Source organism: Cherax quadricarinatus, chromosome 16, assembly GCF_038502225.1.
Source record: "Cherax quadricarinatus isolate ZL_2023a chromosome 16, ASM3850222v1, whole genome shotgun sequence".
NCBI lineage: Eukaryota > Metazoa > Arthropoda > Malacostraca > Decapoda > Parastacidae > Cherax > Cherax quadricarinatus.
In genome coordinates this window covers 23,078,088-23,101,993 of record NC_091307.1, presented here as the reverse complement: position 1 = coordinate 23,101,993, position 23,906 = coordinate 23,078,088, and the positions used below count along the sequence as shown (strand labels likewise).

Here is a 23,906-nt window from a genome sequence, read left to right as displayed (position 1 = left end):
TACTGCAGACTCTAGTTATTTTTCATTGTAGAGAAAATCCACTTCAAATACAATGTTATTGTAAATGTTAGCTTCAAGTGAATTGAAGTGGTGTAATGAAGTTTACCCAGCTTGCTAATGCTGTAATAGATGCTGGCTAGTGTTTTTCTTTGATATTTGAAGTGGCTTTTTTTTTTTTTTTCTTTTTGCATCATGGGGCAGGCCTCTTGCTTTCTTACATTTAGATAATAGTTTTACAGGGTTATAGCTTATGGCTTTACAGGATATATAAAAATAGTGCTTTAAATTATACTAGATTAAAGAAGTTATTAACAGTTTGCATTAACTAAAATTTAGTAAGAAAATGACAAAAACGAATCTAGATACGTTTGGTGATATATGATTAGGATATTTTGGAATGGTATAGTGTGTTTACTAAGCGAATTACTTTACTTAACCCTCCCCTCCCCAAAACTTTTAGTTGTGAAAAAAGTCTTTTAAAATTTTATGCAACTAACTAGCCAAATCTGAAAACCAACGTTTATCTTGTTGGTAATGATTTTTGATGTTATGGTGGTACCACAGCTGTTGTCGCGGGGTGGACCACACAGCCCTGCCATCAAAGCGTCCTTGTTGGTATGTTCGTCTTGTCAGAATCTGTGTGGCTTCATCAGTGTAACTCTTGCCATAACCGCGCTCTCTCGTCCATCACAACACTTGACTGTATCCCAAACCTTTGCTGCACCTCACATGACACAAATTTTTACTGGAAATACTCTGTTTATTACTAATGAGATTAAAGGGTCACTAAATGATGAGCTCATTAATAATAAAAGCATGTTAAGAGCCTGTCAGACATGAATCACTGAAAGCTTGATAGAAGCTGCTGGGATGTCATGTGAGGGCAGAGGCAATAGTCTGATGTATTTCCACACTGATTTTGCTCTTTTTAACATCCCTCATATACACTTATTTCCCTGCTTATTATAGATCTATAAGCACAGACTTTTATTTATATATATATATATATATATATATATATATATATATATATATATATATATATATATATATATTATATATATATATATATATTATATATATATATATATATATATATATATATATATATATATATATATATATATATATATTATTTTATATATATATATTATATATATTATATATATCCAGATATGTATATGTATACTTAGTACAGTATATATATATAAATTAAGTAGATATAAAAAAATTTAAAAATATTTTCTTGTATGCCTTGAGAGACTCAACATTCTATTTTGTTCTCAGTAAATTCACTGCGAGGCAGTTAATTGGTACAAGTATATACATTATACAAAAATTAAATCTTCATTTCTTGGATATAATTTAGTAAATGTAATAATTAGGAAATTGTTGACATCTGTGATGTGACTGCCTATCCCATGCTGAGGCTTTACCTTTTGCTGTTGTCCTTGCTTAATTACCCCATGGCTGTGAGAAGTCTGTAATTAGTATCCAGTAGTATGCAATATTTTGACAGGTTATTAAAACAAATTTGCTTGTAAGTGCTTTGTTGGGTCCTGTAGATGATGTGATAAGTCAACCTTCTCTGAAAGCCTATTGATTGATGAATGTAAATAAATTGAAAAATTAACATTTGAATTTTGTTCTTTATCGTTTCGTCCCCCTCCTGTCTGTTATGGAGCTTGGTGGAGCACTGTTTGGTGGCTGCGCATGATGTGACGAGGATATTTGTTCAGTAACTTATGAAACTTTGTGTAAGATGTATTAAGACTTAATTGAGGTGATTTGCATGGTGGATTACTAACACTGTTAGGGGCGTGCATGCTGGATTTGTGTGGTTATAAATTTAGCCACAATGCCTTGCTAGTCTTCACTCAGATGGTGTACAATAAGAGGTTCAGGCCCGGAACAGTGGCGTGTGAACTGATATTAACATTCGTATATAATGACTAGTATTGGCTGGTTATTAGTTTTTATTGCTACTGCTTAACCAGCATGAGGTTTTAATGTGTTCAAAGAAAGGGTAAACCAGAACTAGAATTCATTGCCTTTAAATATACATTACTTAGATTTAAGATAACACTAAGCATAGCTTCTTTTTTTGTAGGTAACCTTAAAGGTAGATTTTATGGACTGTTATGATATTGCTATTAAAGTTTGTTCTAATTCTTAGTTTGTCATATACTGTAAAGTAATTAATTATTTGTCGTTAATACTAGGATAATTAATTATTAACATAGAGAATTACATAGATTATGCCTTAATCGTTTTTTTATCAAGCAGGTTTTTCAAGTTTTGGCAATTATTTTCATAATTTTTTTCATAAATAACTCTATTCGTATAATTATTACAGATGGAAGACAAGACCAACATACTGCTGCTTGTAGCAGGAATGAGGAAGGAGGTTCAGGGATTGGTTTCAGAGGTAAATTAAAAATGCTATTGTAATACAATACCTTTACTTTTATACATTAATTATAAATTTTAGATTTAATGTAATCCAGTATTAAATATTAATTACAGAAATGGAATAGCAAAAGAGCACAGTATTTAAGTTGAAAATTGTTGATAGCATTGGTTTTTCCTTATAGGGTATGTCATTGGTTTGGGAGTCGTACAAATTGGACCCCTATGTACAACGTCTTGCAGAGTGTGTCTTCAGCTTCCAAGAGAAGGTGGGTTGGTTCAGAATATTAATGGTACTGCTTTCAGTGATCTTCCTTTAGTGTTGCATAACTTCAGTCTATAGCATAATTCTCAAATGAGCATCTAATTGAAAATGGGATGTGGCTTGATTTGGTTTTTCATATAGACCTTTCTCTCAGCAGTTTGGCAATTTGTATAATTTACTGATGTGTTTTGCATGGTGCATGTACTTGGTAAGAGTTCTGGATATTTTCATAACTACCAGTGTTCTGGTGTCTGTCGTTTTTTGTAATCTTTTCTATATGACTCCTTTCACGCCTTAGAAAGACATTTTTTTTTTTTTTTTTTTTTTTTTTTTTTCAACAAGTCGGTCGCCTCCCACCGAGGCAGGGTGACCCAAAAAAGAAAGAAAATCCCCAAAAAGAAAATACTTTCATCATCATTCAACACTTTCACCACACTCACACATTATCACTGCTTTTGCAGAGGTGCTCAGAATATAACAGCTTAGAAGCATATACGTATAGAGATACACAACATATCCCTCCAAACTGCCAATATCCCAAACCCCTCCTTTAAAGTGCAGGCATTGTACTTCCCATTTCCAGGACTCAAGTCCGACTATATGAAAATAACCGGTTTCCCTGAATCCCTTCACTAAATATTACCCTGCTCACACTCCAACAGATCGTCAGGTCCCAAGTATCATTCGTCTCCATTCACTCCTATCTAACACGCTCATGCACGCTTGCTGGAAGTCTAAGCCCCTCACCCACAAAACCTCCTTTACCCCCTCTTTCCAACCCTTTCGAGGACGACCCCTACCCCTCTTTCCTTCCCCTATAGATCTATATGCTTTCCATGTCATTCTACTTTGATCCATTCTCTCTAAATGACCAAACCACCTCAACAACCCCTCTTCTGCCCTCTGACTAATGCTTTTATTAACTCCACACCTTCTCCTAATTTCCACACTCCGAATTTTCTGCATAATATTTACACCACACATTGCCCTTAGACAGGACATCTCCACTGCCTCCAACCGTCTCCTCGCTGCTGCATTTACCACCCAAGCTTCACATCCATATAAGAGTGTTGGTACTACTATACTTTCATACATTCCCTTCTTTGCCTCCATAGATAACGTTTTTTGACTCCACATATACCTCAACGCACCACTCACCTTTTTTCCCTCATCAATTCTATGATTAACCTCATCCTTCATAAATCCATCCGCCGACACGTCAACTCCCAAGTATCTGAAAACATTCACTTCTTCCATACTCCTCCTCCCCAATTTGATATCCAATTTTTCTTTATCTAAATCATTTGATACCCTCATCACCTTACTCTTTTCTATGTTCACTTTCAACTTTCTACCTTTACACACATTCTCAAACTCATCCACTAACCTTTGCAATTTTTCTTTAGAATCTCCCATAAGCACAGTATCATCAGCAAAAAGTAACTGTGTCAATTCCCATTTTGAATTTGATTCCCCATAATTTAATCCCACCCCTCTCCCGAACACCCTAGCATTTACTTCTTTTACAACCCCATCTATAAATATATTAAACAACCATGGTGACATTACACATCCCTGTCTAAGACCTACTTTTACCGGGAAGTATTCTCCAGAAAGACATTGTTATTTATAATTTATGCAAAGATGCTTTACTTGCATCTAATGTATATTTATCCATATTCTTACTACTATTGTTGTTGGTTGTCTTTGTTGGTAGTGTACTCCTCCCTCCGTCTTTTTCCCTTCTGATTGCATCCTTTATCACTGTTTATATCTTTTTTAGTTCTCTATACCTTTTAGATCATATTAGTTGAATTTTGTTTGACTAATTACTTGTTGCTTTATCATATTTTGGTAGTTACCTCCCAGTCATGATTTTATCCTTCAGTATCCTTTGTCACATTTATAAATCTCTGATTCTTGAACTATCAGTCCTCTTGTCTCTTGTTAATTACCACTGCTACTTACCAGTCTTAGCTAACACCATCTTACTTCTTTTGTTGACAAGTAGACTTTTTCACTTTTTTCTGATTTCACTGTTTATTTGGTCACATTTTTTGAACTATATTCACTGTTTTTCTCATTACATTTCCAACACTGCCAACCCTTTCTTGTTTACTTGTTCACCACTACATTCAGTTTAATAACTTAGTGCTATTAAATTTGACACAACTTTAAATCCATAGGTGGATGACTTGCTTGTACTGGAAGAACAGCTAGATATTGATGTGAGGTCACTCGATACTTGCCAGTATGCACATTTCACATTTGCCGAGATTCTCAACAAGATCCAGAAAGCTGTAGACGACTTGTCATTGCATCAGTACTCCAACCTTCACATTTGGGTGCAGCGACTTGATGAACAGGTGAGTTTCTTTTTTAAATTGATAATTTGTAGTATACTGTGTTATATAGATAGTATAGCTTTGGAGATGGTAGCTTTGATTTTGAAGGCTGCCTTCCTGATTTGTATTCTGGGTACTCATGGAGGAGAGTGACTAGGTGCAAATCATTAAGTAATGCTCATTCAGGGAGGGAAGCATTACACCAATAATGAGTATAGATGAAAAAGACAGAGGTCTATTAACATTATATCAAGTAGCAAGACTTGCTGTTCTTTATTTACTTTTAAATAAATACAGAGGTGGATATTTTCTAAGCACTCTTGGCCTTGGATATTCAAATATGCTGACAGGTATGAGGGTAGGGAGTATTTTTGATAAAATACACTGAATATATTTAAATGACTATTTTTAAGGTAATTATGATAACCATTTGAATTTTCCTACATGTAGGTTGAGAAAAAGTTGGCAGGACGTCTTCAGGCTGGTATGCAGGCATGGACTTCAGCACTGCAGGGGCAGAGACAGAAAGATGAGGATATTGACATTCCTATGGATACTGATACACCAGACAAACCAACTCATAAACCAGGAGGAGATCCAAAGGTTAAATATTATTTGCTGCTTAAAATTTGGTAGGGTGTGTAAAAGAAGAAAATTAAAGGTGAATACAGGAAAGAGTAAGGTTATGAGGACAACAAAAAGATTAGGTGATGAAAGATTGAATATCAGATTGGAGGGAGAGAGTATGGAGGAGGTGAACGTATTCAGATATTTGGGAGTGGACGTGTCAGCGGATGGGTCTATGAAAGATGAGGTGAATCATAGAATTGATGAGGGAAAAAGAGTGAGTGGTGCACTTAGGAGTCTGTGGAGACAAAGAACTTTGTCCTTGGAGGCAAAGAGGGGAATGTATGAGAGTATAGTTTTACCAACGCTCTTATATGGGTGTGAAGCGTGGGTGATGAATGTTGCAGCGAGGAGAAGGCTGGAGGCAGTGGAGATGTCATGTCTGAGGGCAATGTGTGGTGTGAATATAATGCAGAGAATTCGTAGTTTGGAAGTTAGGAGGAGGTGCGGGATTACCAAAACTGTTGTCCAGAGGGCTGAGGAAGGGTTGTTGAGGTGGTTCGGACATGTAGAGAGAATGGAGCGAAACAGAATGACTTCAAGAGTGTATCAGTCTGTAGTGGAAGGAAGGCGGGGTAGGGGTCGGCCTAGGAAGGGTTGGAGGGAGGGGGTAAAGGAGGTTTTGTGTGCGAGGGGCTTGGACTTCCAGCAGGCATGCATGAGCGTGTTTGATAGGAGTGAATGGAGACAAATGGTTTTTAATACTTGACGTGCTGTTGGAGTGTGAGCAAAGTAACATTTATGAAGGGATTCAGGGAAACCGGCAGGCCGGACTTGAGTCCTGGAGATGGGAAGTACAGTGCCTGCACTCTGAAGGAGGGGTGTTAATGTTGCAGTTTAAAAACTGTAGTGTAAAGCACCCTTCTGGCAAGACAGTGATGGAGTGAATGATGGTGAAAGTTTTTCTTTTTCGGGCCACCCTGCCTTGGTGGGAATCGGCCGGTGTGATAATAATAATAATAAAAAATATATATTTAAATATTTTTTTACATTAGTTAAGCAAGTTTGGTAAAAATTGGTTTGGATTTTTTAAGTCCCTATAATTTATATTTTTCTTGTACAGATTACTCAAGTTGTGCAAGAAGTTCGTATCACCAACCAGACAATGTACATGCATCCAACCATTGAAGAAGCACGTTATCAAATCATGCAGCAGTTTTTCAGTTGGCAAGCAATAGTGACCAGCCAAAATCGTATACAGAGTACACGCTACCAGGTATGGGAAATATTAAACTGCATTAGCGTACATGGACGCAAATAAGAGGAGAGGAAGGATAGGGAGGCTGTCATTCAAATGACTGGGCGAAGACATGTGAGACCTGAAGAGATAGCCTTTTCATGGACTCTAGTGAGAGGAAAGTGGAAGAAATTCCAGTTTTGACTGTGGTTGGGCAAGAGATGATATTCATGCTCACTTAAATTTTCTTTACCCATTTTATTACTAGCAAATATTCAGTACAAATTAATAAAGCTGTTAAGTTGTGATGGGTAGCTAGCAGGTTTTGTTACCAAGTCTGATGTGAATAGAGACAGTTGCAAAAGTTTTAACTAGTTCATCTCTTGATATTCATTAAAAATTCATTAAATATTTATTCAGTATTATGGTAAGTACATTATTGAAATTGCAAATTAATTCTCCACAGGTTGGTTTAGATCGCCCAACTACTCAGGTATACAGGAATTTGCTAACCAAGCTTCCTGATGAGCATGTATACATAAAAGCTGCTTATCATGCTGTTGACATGGTTGTATTTGAGGTGACCAACTATGTTAAAGAGTGGTTGCAGTATCAAGCACTCTGGGATTTGCAGCCTGACCATCTGTATGGTCAGCTTGGAGAAGATGTTGCCAAGTAAGTTTAGTATTGTGCCATAGCAATTGTGTATTTTTTTATTTTTGCTGTAGTGTGGAAGATAATGGACAGATCCTTATCAAGTCTGCTTCTTTCTTCCAACTTAGATAAAGCTCTGCATCAATCATTTTCATTATTTAGCTTAAACCAGTGGAAAACTAATTGATTGATTTGTGGCTTACCCTAGAGGGATAAGATGATAGTATATAAATCTTTGGTGGAATAGAAGGGTAGGGGCCTTCCTAGGAATGGTTGGAGGGAACTGGTAAAGGAATCTGATGAGTTTGAGGGGCTTGAGTATTTAGCAGGCATGGGTGAGTATATTAGATAAGTGAGAATTGAAGTGGTTTTTGGTGGATTTACTGTGGAAGTGAGAGCAAGGTAGGAATCCAGCACTTGAAAGGGGTGGAGATATTTGCAGTTTGGTGGGGTATCTGAACTGTAGTATTGGTGTACCTCTGGCAAGAGTGATAGAGTAAATGATGGTGAAAGTTTTTTTTTTTTTTCACTCTACCTCAGTGAGAGATGGCTAGTGTTAAAAAAAAATAAAAGTAATGCTGTATTGATCCCTAAGTAGGGTTCTGCAGTTTTGGGTCATTGTCTGTATCAGATATTGCCATTGAATGTTCAGAATCATGGGGTCAGTTTATATCCTGGCTTGTACTTAACCCTTCATACCAAATTGAATCTACATTGGAGTATTTTTCATCTTTATGCAAAAACCTATGAACTGACTGTGCACTTATTGCCCTTAAATATAGTAGGGTGGGTTACTCAAAATTTACTGAAAGAAAAAGTGATGTACACTTTTTGCTGGAAGTTCACTGGTATTACAAAAAAAAGTAATTTTTAAATGAAGACGGTAAGATTTACTCCTTTTGTAATAAAGAGTTCGGGATACACAAATACACACATTAAAATCAATTAATCTTTAATATATATAAATCAACTATCTTTGGTCTAGAGGTATTTGAACTATGATATAATAATAATATGTACATGTTACTATAATAAATTATAATCAGCATTTTACTAAAATATAATTAATAACCCTACACAGGGTACAACTCTTGACACTACTGTCACTATATATATATATCTCTATGCTAAAACAATAAATTATAAATAACATTTTTATAATAATAAATTACAATCAACTGCCTCTCACGACACGAAGTCAGTCACACGACACTGTTCAGTGTACACTACAACCAGGCCATCTTCAGTGTCCCACGACACCCTTTTCATCTCAGTGTTCCACTACGGTCCTGTGCATATCTCAGTGTTCCACTCCATCGTACGTCCCTCAGTGTCACACTACGGTCCTGGCCCAGTTCAGTGTAACACTCCAACCTTTTCTTCATGTAATGTCCCACTAAACAGCATCTGACGACTCCGGCCCACAGTTGATCAACGTAGACGGTGAGTCCACAGACATCACCGGTAGTCCAGTAAATCCTCTCCAAAGGCGGTTGACACACCGCTAGCCGAACACCATGCTGCAAGCTCACTGAATGCGGCCGTCAAGTAACTGAGGCCAACAGACTCAGTGAGCTGCGGTGAGCGGTTCTTCTAACGCCAGTAGATAGGTACGATTCGGTGGTCAGGTACCTACTGCATAGACGTGTACCCTGAGGAGTTCAGGTACTTAATGTTGAAGCCAGTAGACGTGTACCCTTCGGTGGTCAGGTACCTACTGCTTAGGTGTGTACAGCGAGGCGCTCAGGTACATAATATTTCTAAAGCCAGTAGACGTGTACCCTTCGGTGGTCAGGTACCTACTGCTTAGGTGTGTACAGCGAGGCGCTCTGGTACATACTGTTACTAAAGCCAGTAGACGTGTACCCTTCGGTGGTCAGGTACCTACTGCTTAGGTGTGTACAGCGAGGCGCTCTGGTACATAATATTTCTAAAGCCAGTAGACGTGTACCCTTCGGTGGTCAGGTACCTACTGCTTAGGTGTGTACAGCGAGGCGCTCTGGTACATACTGTTACTAAAGCCAGTAGACGTGTACCCTTCGGTGGTCAGGTACCTACTGCTTAGGTGTGTACCGTGAGGCACTCAGGCTCTTACTGCTCTAAGGCCGGCTCAGCAGCCCCCACATTGGGTTTGATGACGCACCCAGTGGTACTGCCGGCCGGCAGGTTAACTATTTAACCGCTAGTTTGGCAGGGGCCGCAACACCCCCACCACAAAAGGACCGACACACAAAGATCAATGTAATATGTATCCCGAACCGTCATCCCGGATATGATCGTCCAGAAATCATTCTAGATAATCATTATCCTCCCGGACAGGCCACTCATATATTACAAAAAAAAGTAATTTTTAAATGAAGACGGTAAGATTTACTCCTTTTGTAATAAAGAGTTCGGGATACACAAATACACACATTAAAATCAATTAATCTTTAATATATATAAATCAACTATCTTTGGTCTAGAGGTATTTGAACTATGATATAATAATATGTACATGTTACTATAATAAATTATAATCAGCATTTTACTAAAATATAATTAATAACCCTACACAGGGTACAACTCTTGACACTACTGTCACTATATATATATATCTCTATGCTAAAACAATAAATTATAAATAACATTTTTATAATAATAAATTACAATCAACTGCCTCTCACGACACGAAGTCAGTCACACGACACTGTTCAGTGTACACTACAACCAGGCCATCTTCAGTGTCCCACGACACCCTTTTCATCTCAGTGTTCCACTACGGTCCTGTGCATATCTCAGTGTTCCACTCCATCGTACGTCCCTCAGTGTCACACTACGGTCCTGGCCCAGTTCAGTGTAACACTCCAACCTTTTCTTCATGTAATGTCCCACTAAACAGCATCTGACGACTCCGGCCCACAGTTGATCAACGTAGACGGTGAGTCCACAGACATCACCGGTAGTCCAGTAAATCCTCTCCAAAGGCGGTTGACACACCGCTAGCCGAACACCATGCTGCAAGCTCACTGAATGCGGCCGTCAAGTAACTGAGGCCAACAGACTCAGTGAGCTGCGGTGAGCGGTTCTTCTAACGCCAGTAGATAGGTACGATTCGGTGGTCAGGTACCTACTGCATAGACGTGTACCCTGAGGAGTTCAGGTACTTAATGTTGAAGCCAGTAGACGTGTACCCTTCGGTGGTCAGGTACCTACTGCTTAGGTGTGTACAGCGAGGCGCTCAGGTACATAATATTTCTAAAGCCAGTAGACGTGTACCCTTCGGTGGTCAGGTACCTACTGCTTAGGTGTGTACAGCGAGGCGCTCTGGTACATACTGTTACTAAAGCCAGTAGACGTGTACCCTTCGGTGGTCAGGTACCTACTGCTTAGGTGTGTACAGCGAGGCGCTCTGGTACATAATATTTCTAAAGCCAGTAGACGTGTACCCTTCGGTGGTCAGGTACCTACTGCTTAGGTGTGTACAGCGAGGCGCTCTGGTACATACTGTTACTAAAGCCAGTAGACGTGTACCCTTCGGTGGTCAGGTACCTACTGCTTAGGTGTGTACCGTGAGGCACTCAGGCTCTTACTGCTCTAAGGCCGGCTCAGCAGCCCCCACATTGGGTTTGATGACGCACCCAGTGGTACTGCCGGCCGGCAGGTTAACTATTTAACCGCTAGTTTGGCAGGGGCCGCAACAACTGGCAAGCTCTTTCATGCATAGTATTTTAAAAGGTCTCTGCCCCTTCTTCCTTGGGTGAAATATTGTACTATTATAACTGCTTGTCAGTGTTGTGCCTCCAGTTTACATCAGAAGCCATACTTTTAGCCTAAACTTGTTAATCAAACCATTAATATTAGGAGTTCTACATCTGTTACTCAACAGCTTACTTCACTCAGTATTATATTTTAATTGTGGGAATGTTTACTCACAGGTGGATGAAGTTACTGCAAGACATCAAACAGTGCCGAACAACCTTTGATACTTCAGACACGAGACGCAGCTTTGGTCCTATTGTGGTGGATTACACAAAGGTTCAAAGCAAAGTGTCTTTGAAGTATGATTCATGGCACAAAGATGTTCTTAGCAAATTTGGTCAACTTCTTGGACAAGAGATGACACATTTCCATGCACAAGTATGTGTACTTTTTTGTATATGTCAGTGTGAGCAAATTAACTTTTCATCTATTTTTGGTAGATGTATGAATAGGTCACAAATATTTAATTTTATTAGGGCTATATTTTTAGTTCTCTTCCAGAAATATTATTGGAATAAGGAGTATGATAGGTTGCAATGGAAGGTAACATGATGAAAATACTTCTGTACTTTCTAAAATTATTCTAGTGTTCAGCCTTATGATGTACTTCGGATAAAATTTGCACTTTTTAAAATAAATTGTCTTGGCTAAAATGGGAAGAATGTAAATTCTTGAGTATGACAGAAGTGTACTATCTTCGAAATTCAATATCTGCTTGATCATTTTGTCATATGTTAGGCTTTGAGTTGTCTAGCACTTTCTGGCTGTGCTGGTTTTACCACAAAATGACCAAAAATTGCCAGTAATGTAGAATAAAGGAAAGATGGCAATTTCAAAATATTACTCAATATTCAGTAAGTGCAAAATGGAAAATCTTAATAGATTTATACTAAAATTTTTACTTTTTACAGGTATCAAAAAGTAGGAGTGAGCTGGAACAACAGAGCATTGATGCAGCTAGTACCTCTGATGCTGTAACACTCATCACATATGTACAATCATTGAAGCGCAAGATGAAATCCTGGGAGAAACACGTTGATATGTACAAAGAGGGCCAACGTATATTGGAGCGTCAAAGGTTCCAGTTCCCAAATCAGTGGCTTCATGTTGACAACATTGAAGGTGAATGGGGAGCCTTTAATGAGATCATTCGACGCAAAGATTCTAGCATTCAGACACAGGTGGCATCACTGCAACTGAAGATTGTTGCTGAAGACAAAGCTGTGGAATCCAGAACAAATGATTTCCTTCAAGACTGGGAGCATGGAAAACCGGTCGAAGGACACTTGCGTCCAGATGAGGCTCTGCAACGTCTCACACTGTATGAAAGTAAGTTTACACGATTAAAGGATGATCGTGATAATGTTGCCAAGGCCAAGGAAGCCTTGGAATTACAAGAACCAGGTGCTCTTAATACTTCGGAAGACCGAATGACAGTGGCATTTGAAGAACTTCAAGATCTTAAAGGTGTTTGGGCTGAGCTAGCTAAGATTTGGGAGCAGATTGATGAGATGAAAGAGAAGCCTTGGTTGTCAGTACAACCACGTAAGCTTCGAGCCCAGCTGGATCACCTCCTCACTCAGATGAAGGACTTGCCTGCTCGTTTGCGTCAGTATTCAAGCTACGAGTTTGTCAAGAGGCTTCTACAGGGTTACACCAAAGTAAACATGACTATTGTTGAATTGAAGAGTGATGCCCTCAAGGAAAGGCATTGGAAGACCTTGATGAAGCAGTTGCATGTCAACTGGGTGTTGAGTGACCTTACTTTGGGACAAGTTTGGGATGTTGACCTAATGAGGAATGAAGCTGTTATAAAGAATGTTATTATTACTGCTCAAGGAGAAATGGCATTGGAAGAGTTCCTCAAACAGGTGCGTGAATCTTGGCAGAGCTATGAGCTGGACCTCATCAACTATCAGAATAAATGTAAACTTATTCGAGGCTGGGATGACCTTTTCAATAAGGTCAAGGAGCACATAAATTCCGTGGCAGCCATGAAACTCTCTCCATACTACAGAGAGTTTGAGGAAGAAGCACTCACTTGGGAAGAAAAGCTGAATCGCATTAATGCAGTGTTTGACGTTTGGATTGATGTTCAGCGACGATGGGTGTATCTTGAGGGAATCTTCTCTGGCTCTTCGGACATCAAAGCCCTATTACCAGTAGAAACATCACGTTTTGGCAGTATTAGGTAAGTTTGGATGAGCTTTCATTGTTTGAAGGATATGTAGGAAATCTCCCCTTTCATTGTCATGGTTCATTTCCAGAAAAGGACCTATAATCAGGGCACAGTTTGGAAGGGTTCATTTTCCCACTGAATCTCATTATAATTGTGATTATAATGTAGCTGAAATGAATTTGGACCAGAGAATTGAGAACAATTTGCCAGAAAAGGTTTAAAATTCTACTTTGCACAATTTATGATACATTCATCGTGTAATACTGTAATGCAGTGAAAATAAAAGTACAGTACTATTGATTTTTTTTTTTTTTTTACATTGCATTGGAAGTATAGCCTTGGAGGAAATAAGTAGGGAATGTTTTTGGGAAAATTTATTTTTCATATGCTTCAAGAAAACTAAGACACTTAATTTTTCTATGCATTTAGCACAGAGTTCTTAAACCTGATGAAGAAGGTCAGTAAATCTCCTATGGTGATGGATGTGCTGAATATTCAAGGCGTTCAGCGTTCCTTAGAGCGTTTGGCAGATCTTCTGGGCAAAATTCAGAAGGCACTTGGAGAGTATTTAGAGCGAGAGAGGTCCTCATTCCCAAGGTAAGGTTTGTGTTTAAAAGGAATGAAATACATCATTTATCTACATAGCAGTGGTTTCTAAACTGTTGAAATGTATGAATGATTGTTTTATTTGTATTTTAACATGGCCTCATGAATGAAATCTTTGTACTTAAACAAGCCACACGTCGGAGACGAACTTATGATGTTTTGGTCACACTTGGTCCATTTACTATTCTGTGTGACTAATTAATGATCCAAATTGGACTGAAATGTAGTCATAAGTTTGTCTCCATGTAGGTATTTGTGTATTGTTCCACTCACGGTATTGTCTGTTTTATTCTTTGTGCTTAAATTACTTTCATTAGCTGTGGCTTCATATTGTAATTTGTCAAGGTAATATAGATCGATATTTGCAGTAGCTGGTTGGGGATGTTTGCTCATCTGTTCTTTATCCTACCCTTTCAGTTGTTACCCTGACCATATGTAAAATGTTTTCAGATTCTACTTTGTGGGAGATGAGGATTTGCTGGAAATCATTGGTAATAGCAAGAACATTCCTCGCCTTCAGAAGCACTTCAAGAAAATGTTTGCTGGTGTTACTGCTATCAACCTTGATGAAACTGAAACTATTGTCACTGGGATTGCTTCCCGTGAAGGTGAAATGGTAGGTAGTGTTTTTATGTTCACTGAATTTTTATTGTCTAGATTTGGATCAGTGATGAATAGAGTAAAATGTAGTGAGAGCTTGGATGTAATAGGGATTTGCATAATTTTTTTTTTTTTTTCAGGTACCATTCAACAAGGTAGTTTCAACAGTGGACTATCCAAAAATCAATGAGTGGCTTAAGCAAGTGGAATATGAGATGCGCATGACACTTGCCCAAAATTTAGCAGCAGCTGTTGCAGATATCAAGCAGTTTAAACATGGTCCCATTGACACAGCAAGCTATCTTCAATGGTGTGACAAATATCAAGCACAACTTGTTGTATTGGCTGCGCAGATCTCTTGGAGTGAAGAGGTGAGTTAATTGCTGTTAAAATTAAATTAAGAGTAAGGTAAGGAATTTAAATGTAAATCATGCCTAAATCTTAGTGAGCATGGAGAAGTAAGAATTTAACTATATTGACATTTTGCTGTAGGGAGATTCTGAAGGATGAAAAGGAATTTAGCCTAGAATTATTAGGGAAGATTGAGGTACAAGTCAAAACTAAAGTATCATGTAAAAGGACACAAATGCATCTAATGTGACATTTTATTGTGGCAATGTTTCGCTCTCCAGGAGCTTTAGCAACAGCTTGATAAAGCTCCTGGAGAGTGAAATGTTGCCACAATAAAATGTCACATTAGTTACATTTGTGTCCTTTTACTTAACATATTGTCAGTAATTCTACCAATTTTTTTTTTTTTCAACAAGTCGGCCGTCTCCCACTGAGGCAGGGTGACCCAAAAAGAAAGAAAATCCCCAAAAAGAAAATACTTTCATCATCATTCAACACTTTCACCACACTCACACATAATCACTGTTTTTGCAGAGGTGCTCAGAACACAACAGTTTAGAAGCATATACGTATAAAGATACACAACATATCCCTCCAAACTGCTAATATCCCAAAACCCCTCCTTTAGAGTGCAGGCATTGTACTTCCCATTTCCAGGACTCGGGTCTGGCTATACAGTGGACCCCCGCATAACGATATTAATCCGTTCATGAGAGCTCATTGTTATGCGAAATTATCGTTATGCGAATGAATTTTCCCCATAAGAAATAATGGAAATCAAATTAATCCATGCAAGACACCCAAAAGTATGAAAAAAAAATTTTTACCACATGAAATATACATTTTCCTACACACAAAGAGAAGGGTACAAGCACAATAGTAGAGTAGTACATGCACAGTATATATTGTGCATGTACTACTCTACTAAATGAAGAATAAATGACACTTACCTTTATTGAAGATGCAGCAATGACTGATGAGACACTGTGTCCTGGGAGTGCCTTTTCCTCCTGAGTACTGTAGGTCCTGTTTGACATTTTCTTCCAGAACAGGCCTTATCACACTGTGTATGCCACTACAATTCTTAAATCTCTCAAACCAACCTTTGCTGGCTTTAAATTCACCAATATGAGCACTAGTTCCAGGCGTTTTTCCCTGTTCACCTGGGTGTTAGTCGACTGGTGTGGGTTGTATCCTGGGAGACAAGATTAAGGACCCCAATGGAAATAAGTTAGTCTTCGATGACACACTTTTTTTGGGTTATCCTGGGTGGCTAACCCTCTGGGGTTGATTGTTTCTTGGTATTCTCAATAAGCCACACCAACAACGGTGCTACAGCAGCAGCAGCAGCTGACAGTGCAACAGCAGCAGCAGACAATGCTACAGCAGCAGTAGACAATGCTACAGCAGCAGCAGACGGTACTACAACAGCAGCAGCAGCAGCTGACGGTGGTACAGCAGCAGCAGCTGACGGTGGTACAGCAGCAGCAGCTGACGGTGCTGCAGCAGCAGCAGCTGACGGTGCTACAGCAGCAGCAGCAGCAGCTGACGGTGCTACAGCAGCAGCAGCAGCTGACGGTGCTACAGCAGCAGCAGCAGCTGACAGTGCTACAGCAGCAGCAGACAATGCTACAGCAGCAGCAGATGATGGTACAGCAGCAGCAGACGGTACTACAGCAGCAGCAGCAGATGGTACTACTACAGCAGAAGCAGCAGCATCAGCTGACTGTGCTACAGCAGCAGCAGCAGCTGACTGTGCTACAGCAGCAGCAGCAGCTGACTGTGCTACAGCAGCAGCAGCAGCAGCTGACTGTGCTACAGCAGCAGCAGCAGCAGCAGCTGACAGTGCTACAGCAGCAGCAGCATCAGCAGTTGACCATGGTACCACAGTATTTCGATAATATTTCTCACCCTTTTTACCACAGGGTTGGCACTAGAAGCTTTCTTGGGGCCCATGGTCACTTATTTTGCAGATAAAATCACCAAAACCACTGTAATAATACGAAATGTTACGATTGTATGCTTGGATGTTACCGCGGAGGCTGGCTTGTAAACAATGCCACCGGCGGAACATGTGAGGCTGGCTCAGGCCGCACATTAGACGCGTCTCGGACGAACAGCGTTGAGCGGGTTTTTTAGCGGTATGCGAGGCAAAATCTTAGCGATAAAATGTATCGGTATGCAGATTTAATGTTATGTAAGGCCAACGGTATGCGGGGGTCCACTGTATAAAAATAACCTGTTTCCCTGAATCCCTTCACTAAATATTACCCTGCTCACACTCCAACAGATCGTCAGGTCCCAAATACCATTCATCTCCATTCACTCCTATCGAACACGCTCATGCACGCATGCTGGAAGTCCAAGCCCCTCGCCCACAAAACCTCCCTTACCCCTTCCTTCTAACTTTTTCGAGGACGACCCCTACCCCGCCTTCCTTCTCCTACAGATTTAAATGCTCTCCATGTCAATCTACTTTGATCCATTCTCTCTAAATGACCAAACCACCTCAACAACCCCTCTTCAGCCCTCTGACTAATGCTTTTATTAACTTCACACCTTCTCCTAATTTCCACACTTCGAATTTTCTGCATAATATTTACACCACACATTGCCCTTAGACAGGACATCTCCTCTGCCTCCAACCACCACCTCGCTGCTGCATTCACAACCCAAGCTTCACACCCATATAAGATTGTTGGTACTACTATACTTTCATACATTCCCTTCTTTGCCTCCATAGATAACGTTTTTTGACTCCACATATACCTCGACACACCACTCGCCTTTTTTCCTTCATCAATTCTATGATTAACCTCATCCTTCATAAATCCATCCGCCGACACGTCAACTCCCAAGTATCTGAAAACATTCACTTCTTCCATACTCCTCCTCCCCAATTTGATATCCAGTTTTTCTTTATCTAAATCATTTGATACCCTCATCACCTTACTCTTTTCTATGTTCACTTTCAGCTTTCTACCTTGACACACACTCCCAAACTCATGCACTAACCTTTGCAGTTTTTCTTGAGAATCTCCCATAAGCACAGTATCATCAGCAAAAAGTAACTGTATCAATTCCCATTTTGTATTTGATTCCCCATAATTTAATCCCACCCCTCTCCCGAACACCCTAGCATTTACTTTTACAACCCCATCTATAAATATATTAAACAACCATGGTGACATTACACATCCCTGTCTAAGACCTACTTTCTGGGAAGTAGTCTCCCTCTCTTCTACACACCCTAACCTGAGCCTCACTATCCTCATAGAACCCCTTTACAGCATTTAGTAACTTACCACCTATTCCATATACTTGCATCATCTGCCACATTTCTCCCCTATCCACTCTATCATATGCCTTTTCTAAATCCATAAATGCAATAAAATCTTCCCTACCTTTATCTAAATACTGTTCACATATATGCTTCAATGTTGTTAGGTAAGACACATATGCAACAGTTAGGTATCTTTATTATGAAACGTTTCGCCTACACAGTAGGCTTCTTCAGTCAAGTACAGAAAAGTTGATAGAAGCAGAAGATACTTGAAGACGATGTAATCAGTCCATCACCCTTAAAGTTTTGAGGTGGTCAGTCCCTCAGTCTGGAGAAGAGCATTGTTCCATAGTATGAAACAATACCTAACTGTTGCATATGTGTCTTACCTAACAACCTGTCGGTATTTTATACCATTTTAATGTTCAATGCTTCAATGTAAACACTTGATCTACACATCCCCTACCCACTCTGAAACCTCCTTTCTCATCTGCAATCCTACATTCTGTCTTACCTCTAATTCTTTCAGTAATAACCCTACCGTACGCTTTTCCTGGTATACTCAATAAACTTATTCCTCTATAATTTTTACAATCTCTTTTGTCCCCCTTCCCTTTATATAAAGGGACTATTCATGCTCTCCGCCAATCCCTAGGTACCTTCCCCTCTTTCATACATTTATTAAACAAAAGTACCAACCACTCCAACACTATATCCCCCCCTGCTTTTAACATTTCTATCATGATCCCATCAGTTTTAGCTGCTTTACCCCCTTTCATTCTACGTAATGCCTCGCGTACCTCCCCCGCACTTACATTCTGCTCTTCATCACTCCTAAAAGATGGTATACCTCCCTGGCCAGTGCATGAAATTACCGCCTCCCTTTCTTCCTCAACATTTAAAAGTTCCTCAAAATATTCTCGCCATCTACCTAATACTTCCCTCTCCCCATCTACTAACTCCCCTACTCTGTTTTTAACTGACAAATCCATACGTTCCCTAGGCTTTCTTTCTACCAATATTAATGCATAAAGTATCACAACTGATGATTTCTGGTGATAATTCTGGCAAGTTCCATAAAGTACATGTGGCTAGAGACATGTTTATAAAATCTGTGTAACCCCAATAGTCTCCTTAATCTTTTCAACCAAATACGGTCTGAAGTTGGAGTAATACAGTAGTTCCTTTTTGAAAATTGTACCTTGGGCCAAGACGTGCCAAGTATTCTTTCTGTCACCTTTAACCCTTTGACTGTTTCGGTCGTGTATATATACGTCTTATGAGGTACCGTGTTTGACGTATGTATACTCATAAATTCTGGCGGCTTCAAATCAAGCAGGAGAAAGCTGGTAGGCCCACATGTGAGAGAATGGGTCTGTGTGGTCAGTGTGCACCATATAAAAAAATCCTGGAGCACACAGTGCGTAATTAGAAAAAAAAAACTCCGACCGTTTTTTTTTTTAATTAAAATGCCAAGTTTGTGGTCTATTTTTGTATAGTATTTATGGTTGTATTCTCGTTTTCTTGGTCTCATTTGGTAGAATGGTAAACATACTATAGAAATAGAGGTGATTTTGATTGGTTTTACTATAAAAAGAACCTAGGGGAAATGTTTGATTTTTGCCGATGTTCAAAAGTAAACAAATGATATCATTGTCCAATAAATGTCCAACTAGCCATTCTAATATACAGTCATGAATAGGTTGACATTATTTGTACAATTATTACAGTATTGCAGTAGTCTGCATAACAGTAAATCTTCTATTTTTTGTTTGAATAAAAATTCAAAATAGAAAGCAAGAGTAATATCAGAGGGGCCTGGAGATATGACTGATGGACAAAGAAAATGTTATTTTAGAGCCAGGAATGTCTGCATTGTTCATTCTGGGTCTTACTTTGAAATTGTCATGTTTTTTAATTTTTGTGAAATTGGCCAAATTGCAAATTTCTGGCCATGTTATTGGGTAGTTGAAATCAGTAAATGGGCACTTTCTTGTACTCAGTCGATAGAAAAACGGAGTTCTAAAGAAATAGCTATGATTTTGGTTGACTGGAACAATGGAATTAGCCTAAAATAGGGCTCAAAGTGGGCAAAATCGCCGATTTGTAAATATCGTCCAGGTTGCTAACTTCGCGAGAGTGTAATTCCATCAATTTTCCATCAAATTTCGTTTTTTTTGGTGTCATTACAATCGGGAAACATTTCCTAAGATTTTTTTTTTTTTTTTTTTTTTTGGGGGGGGGGGGGTTGCGACAGTCAAGGGGTTAAGAACGTAGTGCTAGAGTACACAGCAGAAGTTTGTAGTTGTAAGAGAGGTGGGTGTGGGGTGAAAGAGCAGAACGACAATGTTAAGGTGATAAGGGAGAAAGTGCGTGAATATGGATCTGTGGGCTTTAGGCAGTAACAGCCTGAATATTAGGTGGTCAGTCACCTAGAAATGCACTTGCTAGGTTTTGAAAAAAGACTGACCCTATCACAGTTGTCAGATATTGATAGAATCTTGTTTTGCAGTGTTATATAATTGTTGCTGAACATTAAAATACCAAAGAATACTGTACCTTTTTAATATTGCAGGTGGAAGCTGGGCTGTCTGCAGCTGCTAATGGTGACATGGGTCCCTTACAACAGACATTGGCACAGGTTGAAGCAACTCTGACTGTATTGGCAGACTCTGTTCTCCAGGAACAGCCTCTCCTGAGGCGCAAAAAATTAGAGCACTTGGTCAGTTGAAGAAAACTGTAGTTTAAGCTCAGTAGCTTAGCATATTTTTTGTGTGAGGGATGAGAGAAAATGTACCTGAATAAATTGCCTAAAGCTATAGTTGCATAAATTTTCTTATATTTTTAAGGAAATTGACAGTAGGTCTGAGATACTCTTAAGCACTGAAATTTATACTTATAAAATTCCTTTAGACATAAATTCTTACATGCCTCTTTACTCCCTAATTTAAATTAAAAATTAAGGTTCATGCTTCTTTTTTTTTTCGGCATCAGTGGAGGGTAATGTGGCAACAGTGTGTTTGGTTAATAATAGACAGTATTCATTGCATGTTCATTTAAAATTTAATAGCAGCTTAATTTTTAACTTGTATGAAATCTAGTGATAGTGATTTACTTAAATTTGTCATATTTTTTTTCTTCAGATAAGTGAATTTGTTCACAAGAGGACTGTAACTAGAAATCTGATCAAGAATAAAGTGGTGAATCCCAAGTCATTTGATTGGCTATGCCAGATGAGATTCTACTTCGACCCCAAGCAAAATGATCCTCTAAAGCAACTGAGCATCCATATGGCCAATGCAAAATTCAACTATGGATTTGAGTACCTAGGTGTACAGGATAAACTTGTACAGACACCACTAACAGATCGTTGCTATCTCACCATGACACAAGCTCTTGAAGCCCGTTTAGGAGGCTCACCCTTTGGTAATTTACAAGTTTTTTTCTTTTTAAATTTTTATTTAGTCTTAGTTTTGGGTGAAACGCTTCAAAACTTTGCTTTTATAATCGTGACCACGAATGATGTTCATGTCTTTAGGGGTCATGGGATTGAAGGTCAATATGGCAGTGTTTTTTATGCTTTGTATGGTTTCTTGTAAATCATTAATCTGTTTGGTTATCTGTAAATTCTCGAAGCACTTTGTCAATCTATCAGCTTCCTGCAAAATCAAGTGGGTAATTGAAAACTTGCTTGCCTTGTGAGACAGTGCTACAAGATGTCTGTGTATCATTCTAACATTTTCTTTGCAGGACCTGCTGGCACAGGCAAAACAGAATCTGTTAAGGCACTTGGCAACCAGCTTGGTCGCTTTGTGCTAGTCTTCAACTGTGATGAGACCTTCGACTTCCAAGCAATGGGGCGCATCTTTGTTGGGCTTTGCCAGGTAAATTTTCTTTGTGCTTGTACAGCTGTATTTGTTGTCTGCAAATCTGTCATAATTTACATTTCTAAAAATTATACTGGGCTTCACTTTTAAAAATTGTTGATGCATGTACTGTGTATTTAACTAGGTTGGAGCTTGGGGATGCTTCGATGAGTTCAACCGTTTGGAGGAGAGAATGTTATCAGCCGTGTCCCAGCAAATACAGACTATACAAGAAGCATTAAAAGACAAAGCTGGAGAAAAATCTGGGTCCCAGGGTTAGTTACATTATTCATATAAGTTTTTTTTTTTTTTTTTTTTTCCTCTCTCCTCAACAAGTCGGCCGTCTCCCACCGAGGCAGGGTGACCCAAAAAAGAAAGAAAATCCCCAAAAAGAAAATACTTTCATCATCATTCAACACTTTCACCACACTCGCACATTATCACTGTTTTTGCAGAGGTGCTCAGAATACAACAGTCTAGAAGCATACACATATAAAGATACACAACATATCCCTCCACACTGCCAATATCCCAAACCCCTCCTTTAAAGTGCAGGCATTGTACTTCCCATTTCCAGGACTCAAGTCCGACTATATGAAAATAACCGGTTTCCCTGAATCCCTTCACTAAATATTACCCTGCTCACACTCCAACAGATCGTCAGGTCCCAAGTACCATTCGTCTCCATTCACTCCTATCTAACACGCTCACGCACGCTTGCTGGAAGTCCAAGCCCCTTGCCCACAAAACCTCCTTTACCCCCTCTCTCCAACCCTTTCGAGGACGACCCCTACCCCGCCTTCCTTCCCCTATTGATTTATATGCTTTCCATGTCATTCTACTTTGATCCATTCTCTCTAAATGACCAAACCACCTCAACAACCCCTCTTCTGCCCTCTGACTAATACTTTTATTAACTCCACACCTTCTCCTAATTTCCACACTCCGAATTTTCTGCATAATATTTACACCACACATTGCCCTTAAACAGGACATCTCCACTGCCTCCAACCGTCTCCTCGCTGCTGCATTTACCACCCAAGCTTCACACCCATATAAGAGTGTTGGTACTACTATACTTTCATACATTCCCTTCTTTGCCTCCATAGATAACGTTTTTTGACTCCACATATACCTCAACGCACCACTCACCTTTTTTCCCTCATCAATTCTATGATTAACCTCATCCTTCATAAATCCATCTGCCGACACGTCAACTCCCAAGTATCTGAAAACATTCACTTCTTCCATACTCCTCCTCCCCAATTTGATATCCAATTTTTCTTTATCTAAATCATTTGACACCCTCATCACCTTACTCTTTTCTATGTTCACTTTCAACTTTCTACCTTTACACACATTCCCAAACTCATCCACTAACCTTTGCAATTTTTCTTTAGAATCTCCCATAAGCACAGTATCATCAGCAAAAAGTAACTGTGTCAATTCCCATTTTGAATTTGATTCCCCAAAATTTAATCCCACCCCTCTCCCGAACACCCTAGCATTTACTTCCTTTACAACCCCATCTATAAATATATTAAACAACCATGGTGACATTACACATCCCTGTCTAAGACCTACTTTTACCGGGAAGTAGTCTCCCTCTCTTCTACACACCCTAACCTGAGCCTCACTATCCTCATAAAAACTCTTTACAGCATTTAATAACTTACCACCTATTCCATATACTTGCAACATCTGCCACATTGCTCCTCTATCCACTCTATCATATGCCTTTTCTAAATCCATAAATGCAATAAAAACTTCCCTACCTTTATCTAAATACTGTTCACATATATG

At 39.1% G+C, this 23,906-nt stretch overlaps 1 protein-coding gene across 6 annotated transcripts in view; it reads left to right on the top strand.

The window, feature by feature from the left end:
* Dhc64C (dynein heavy chain, cytoplasmic) overlaps positions 1-23,906 on the top strand; it is a 177,622-nt gene that overhangs the window by 39,100 nt on the left and 114,616 nt on the right. For 3 of the 6 annotated variants that reach the window (XM_053776935.2, XM_053776936.2, XM_053776934.2), the window contains exons 16-31: positions 565-615; positions 2,357-2,428; positions 2,595-2,678; positions 4,861-5,040; positions 5,470-5,622; positions 6,710-6,862; positions 7,290-7,498; positions 11,395-11,596; positions 12,130-13,409; positions 13,827-13,994; positions 14,454-14,619; positions 14,744-14,974; positions 20,813-20,959; positions 21,381-21,663; positions 21,988-22,121; positions 22,249-22,378. In XM_053776935.2, coding sequence (XP_053632910.1) covers positions 565-615; positions 2,357-2,428; positions 2,595-2,678; positions 4,861-5,040; positions 5,470-5,622; positions 6,710-6,862; positions 7,290-7,498; positions 11,395-11,596; positions 12,130-13,409; positions 13,827-13,994; positions 14,454-14,619; positions 14,744-14,974; positions 20,813-20,959; positions 21,381-21,663; positions 21,988-22,121; positions 22,249-22,378 — 3,643 coding nt within the window. The remainder of the gene's footprint in view (positions 1-564; positions 616-2,356; positions 2,429-2,594; positions 2,679-4,860; positions 5,041-5,469; positions 5,623-6,709; positions 6,863-7,289; positions 7,499-11,394; positions 11,597-12,129; positions 13,410-13,826; positions 13,995-14,453; positions 14,620-14,743; positions 14,975-20,812; positions 20,960-21,380; positions 21,664-21,987; positions 22,122-22,248; positions 22,379-23,906) is intronic. The other 3 variants (XM_053776939.2, XM_053776938.2, XM_053776937.2) reach the window with 1 other exon arrangement.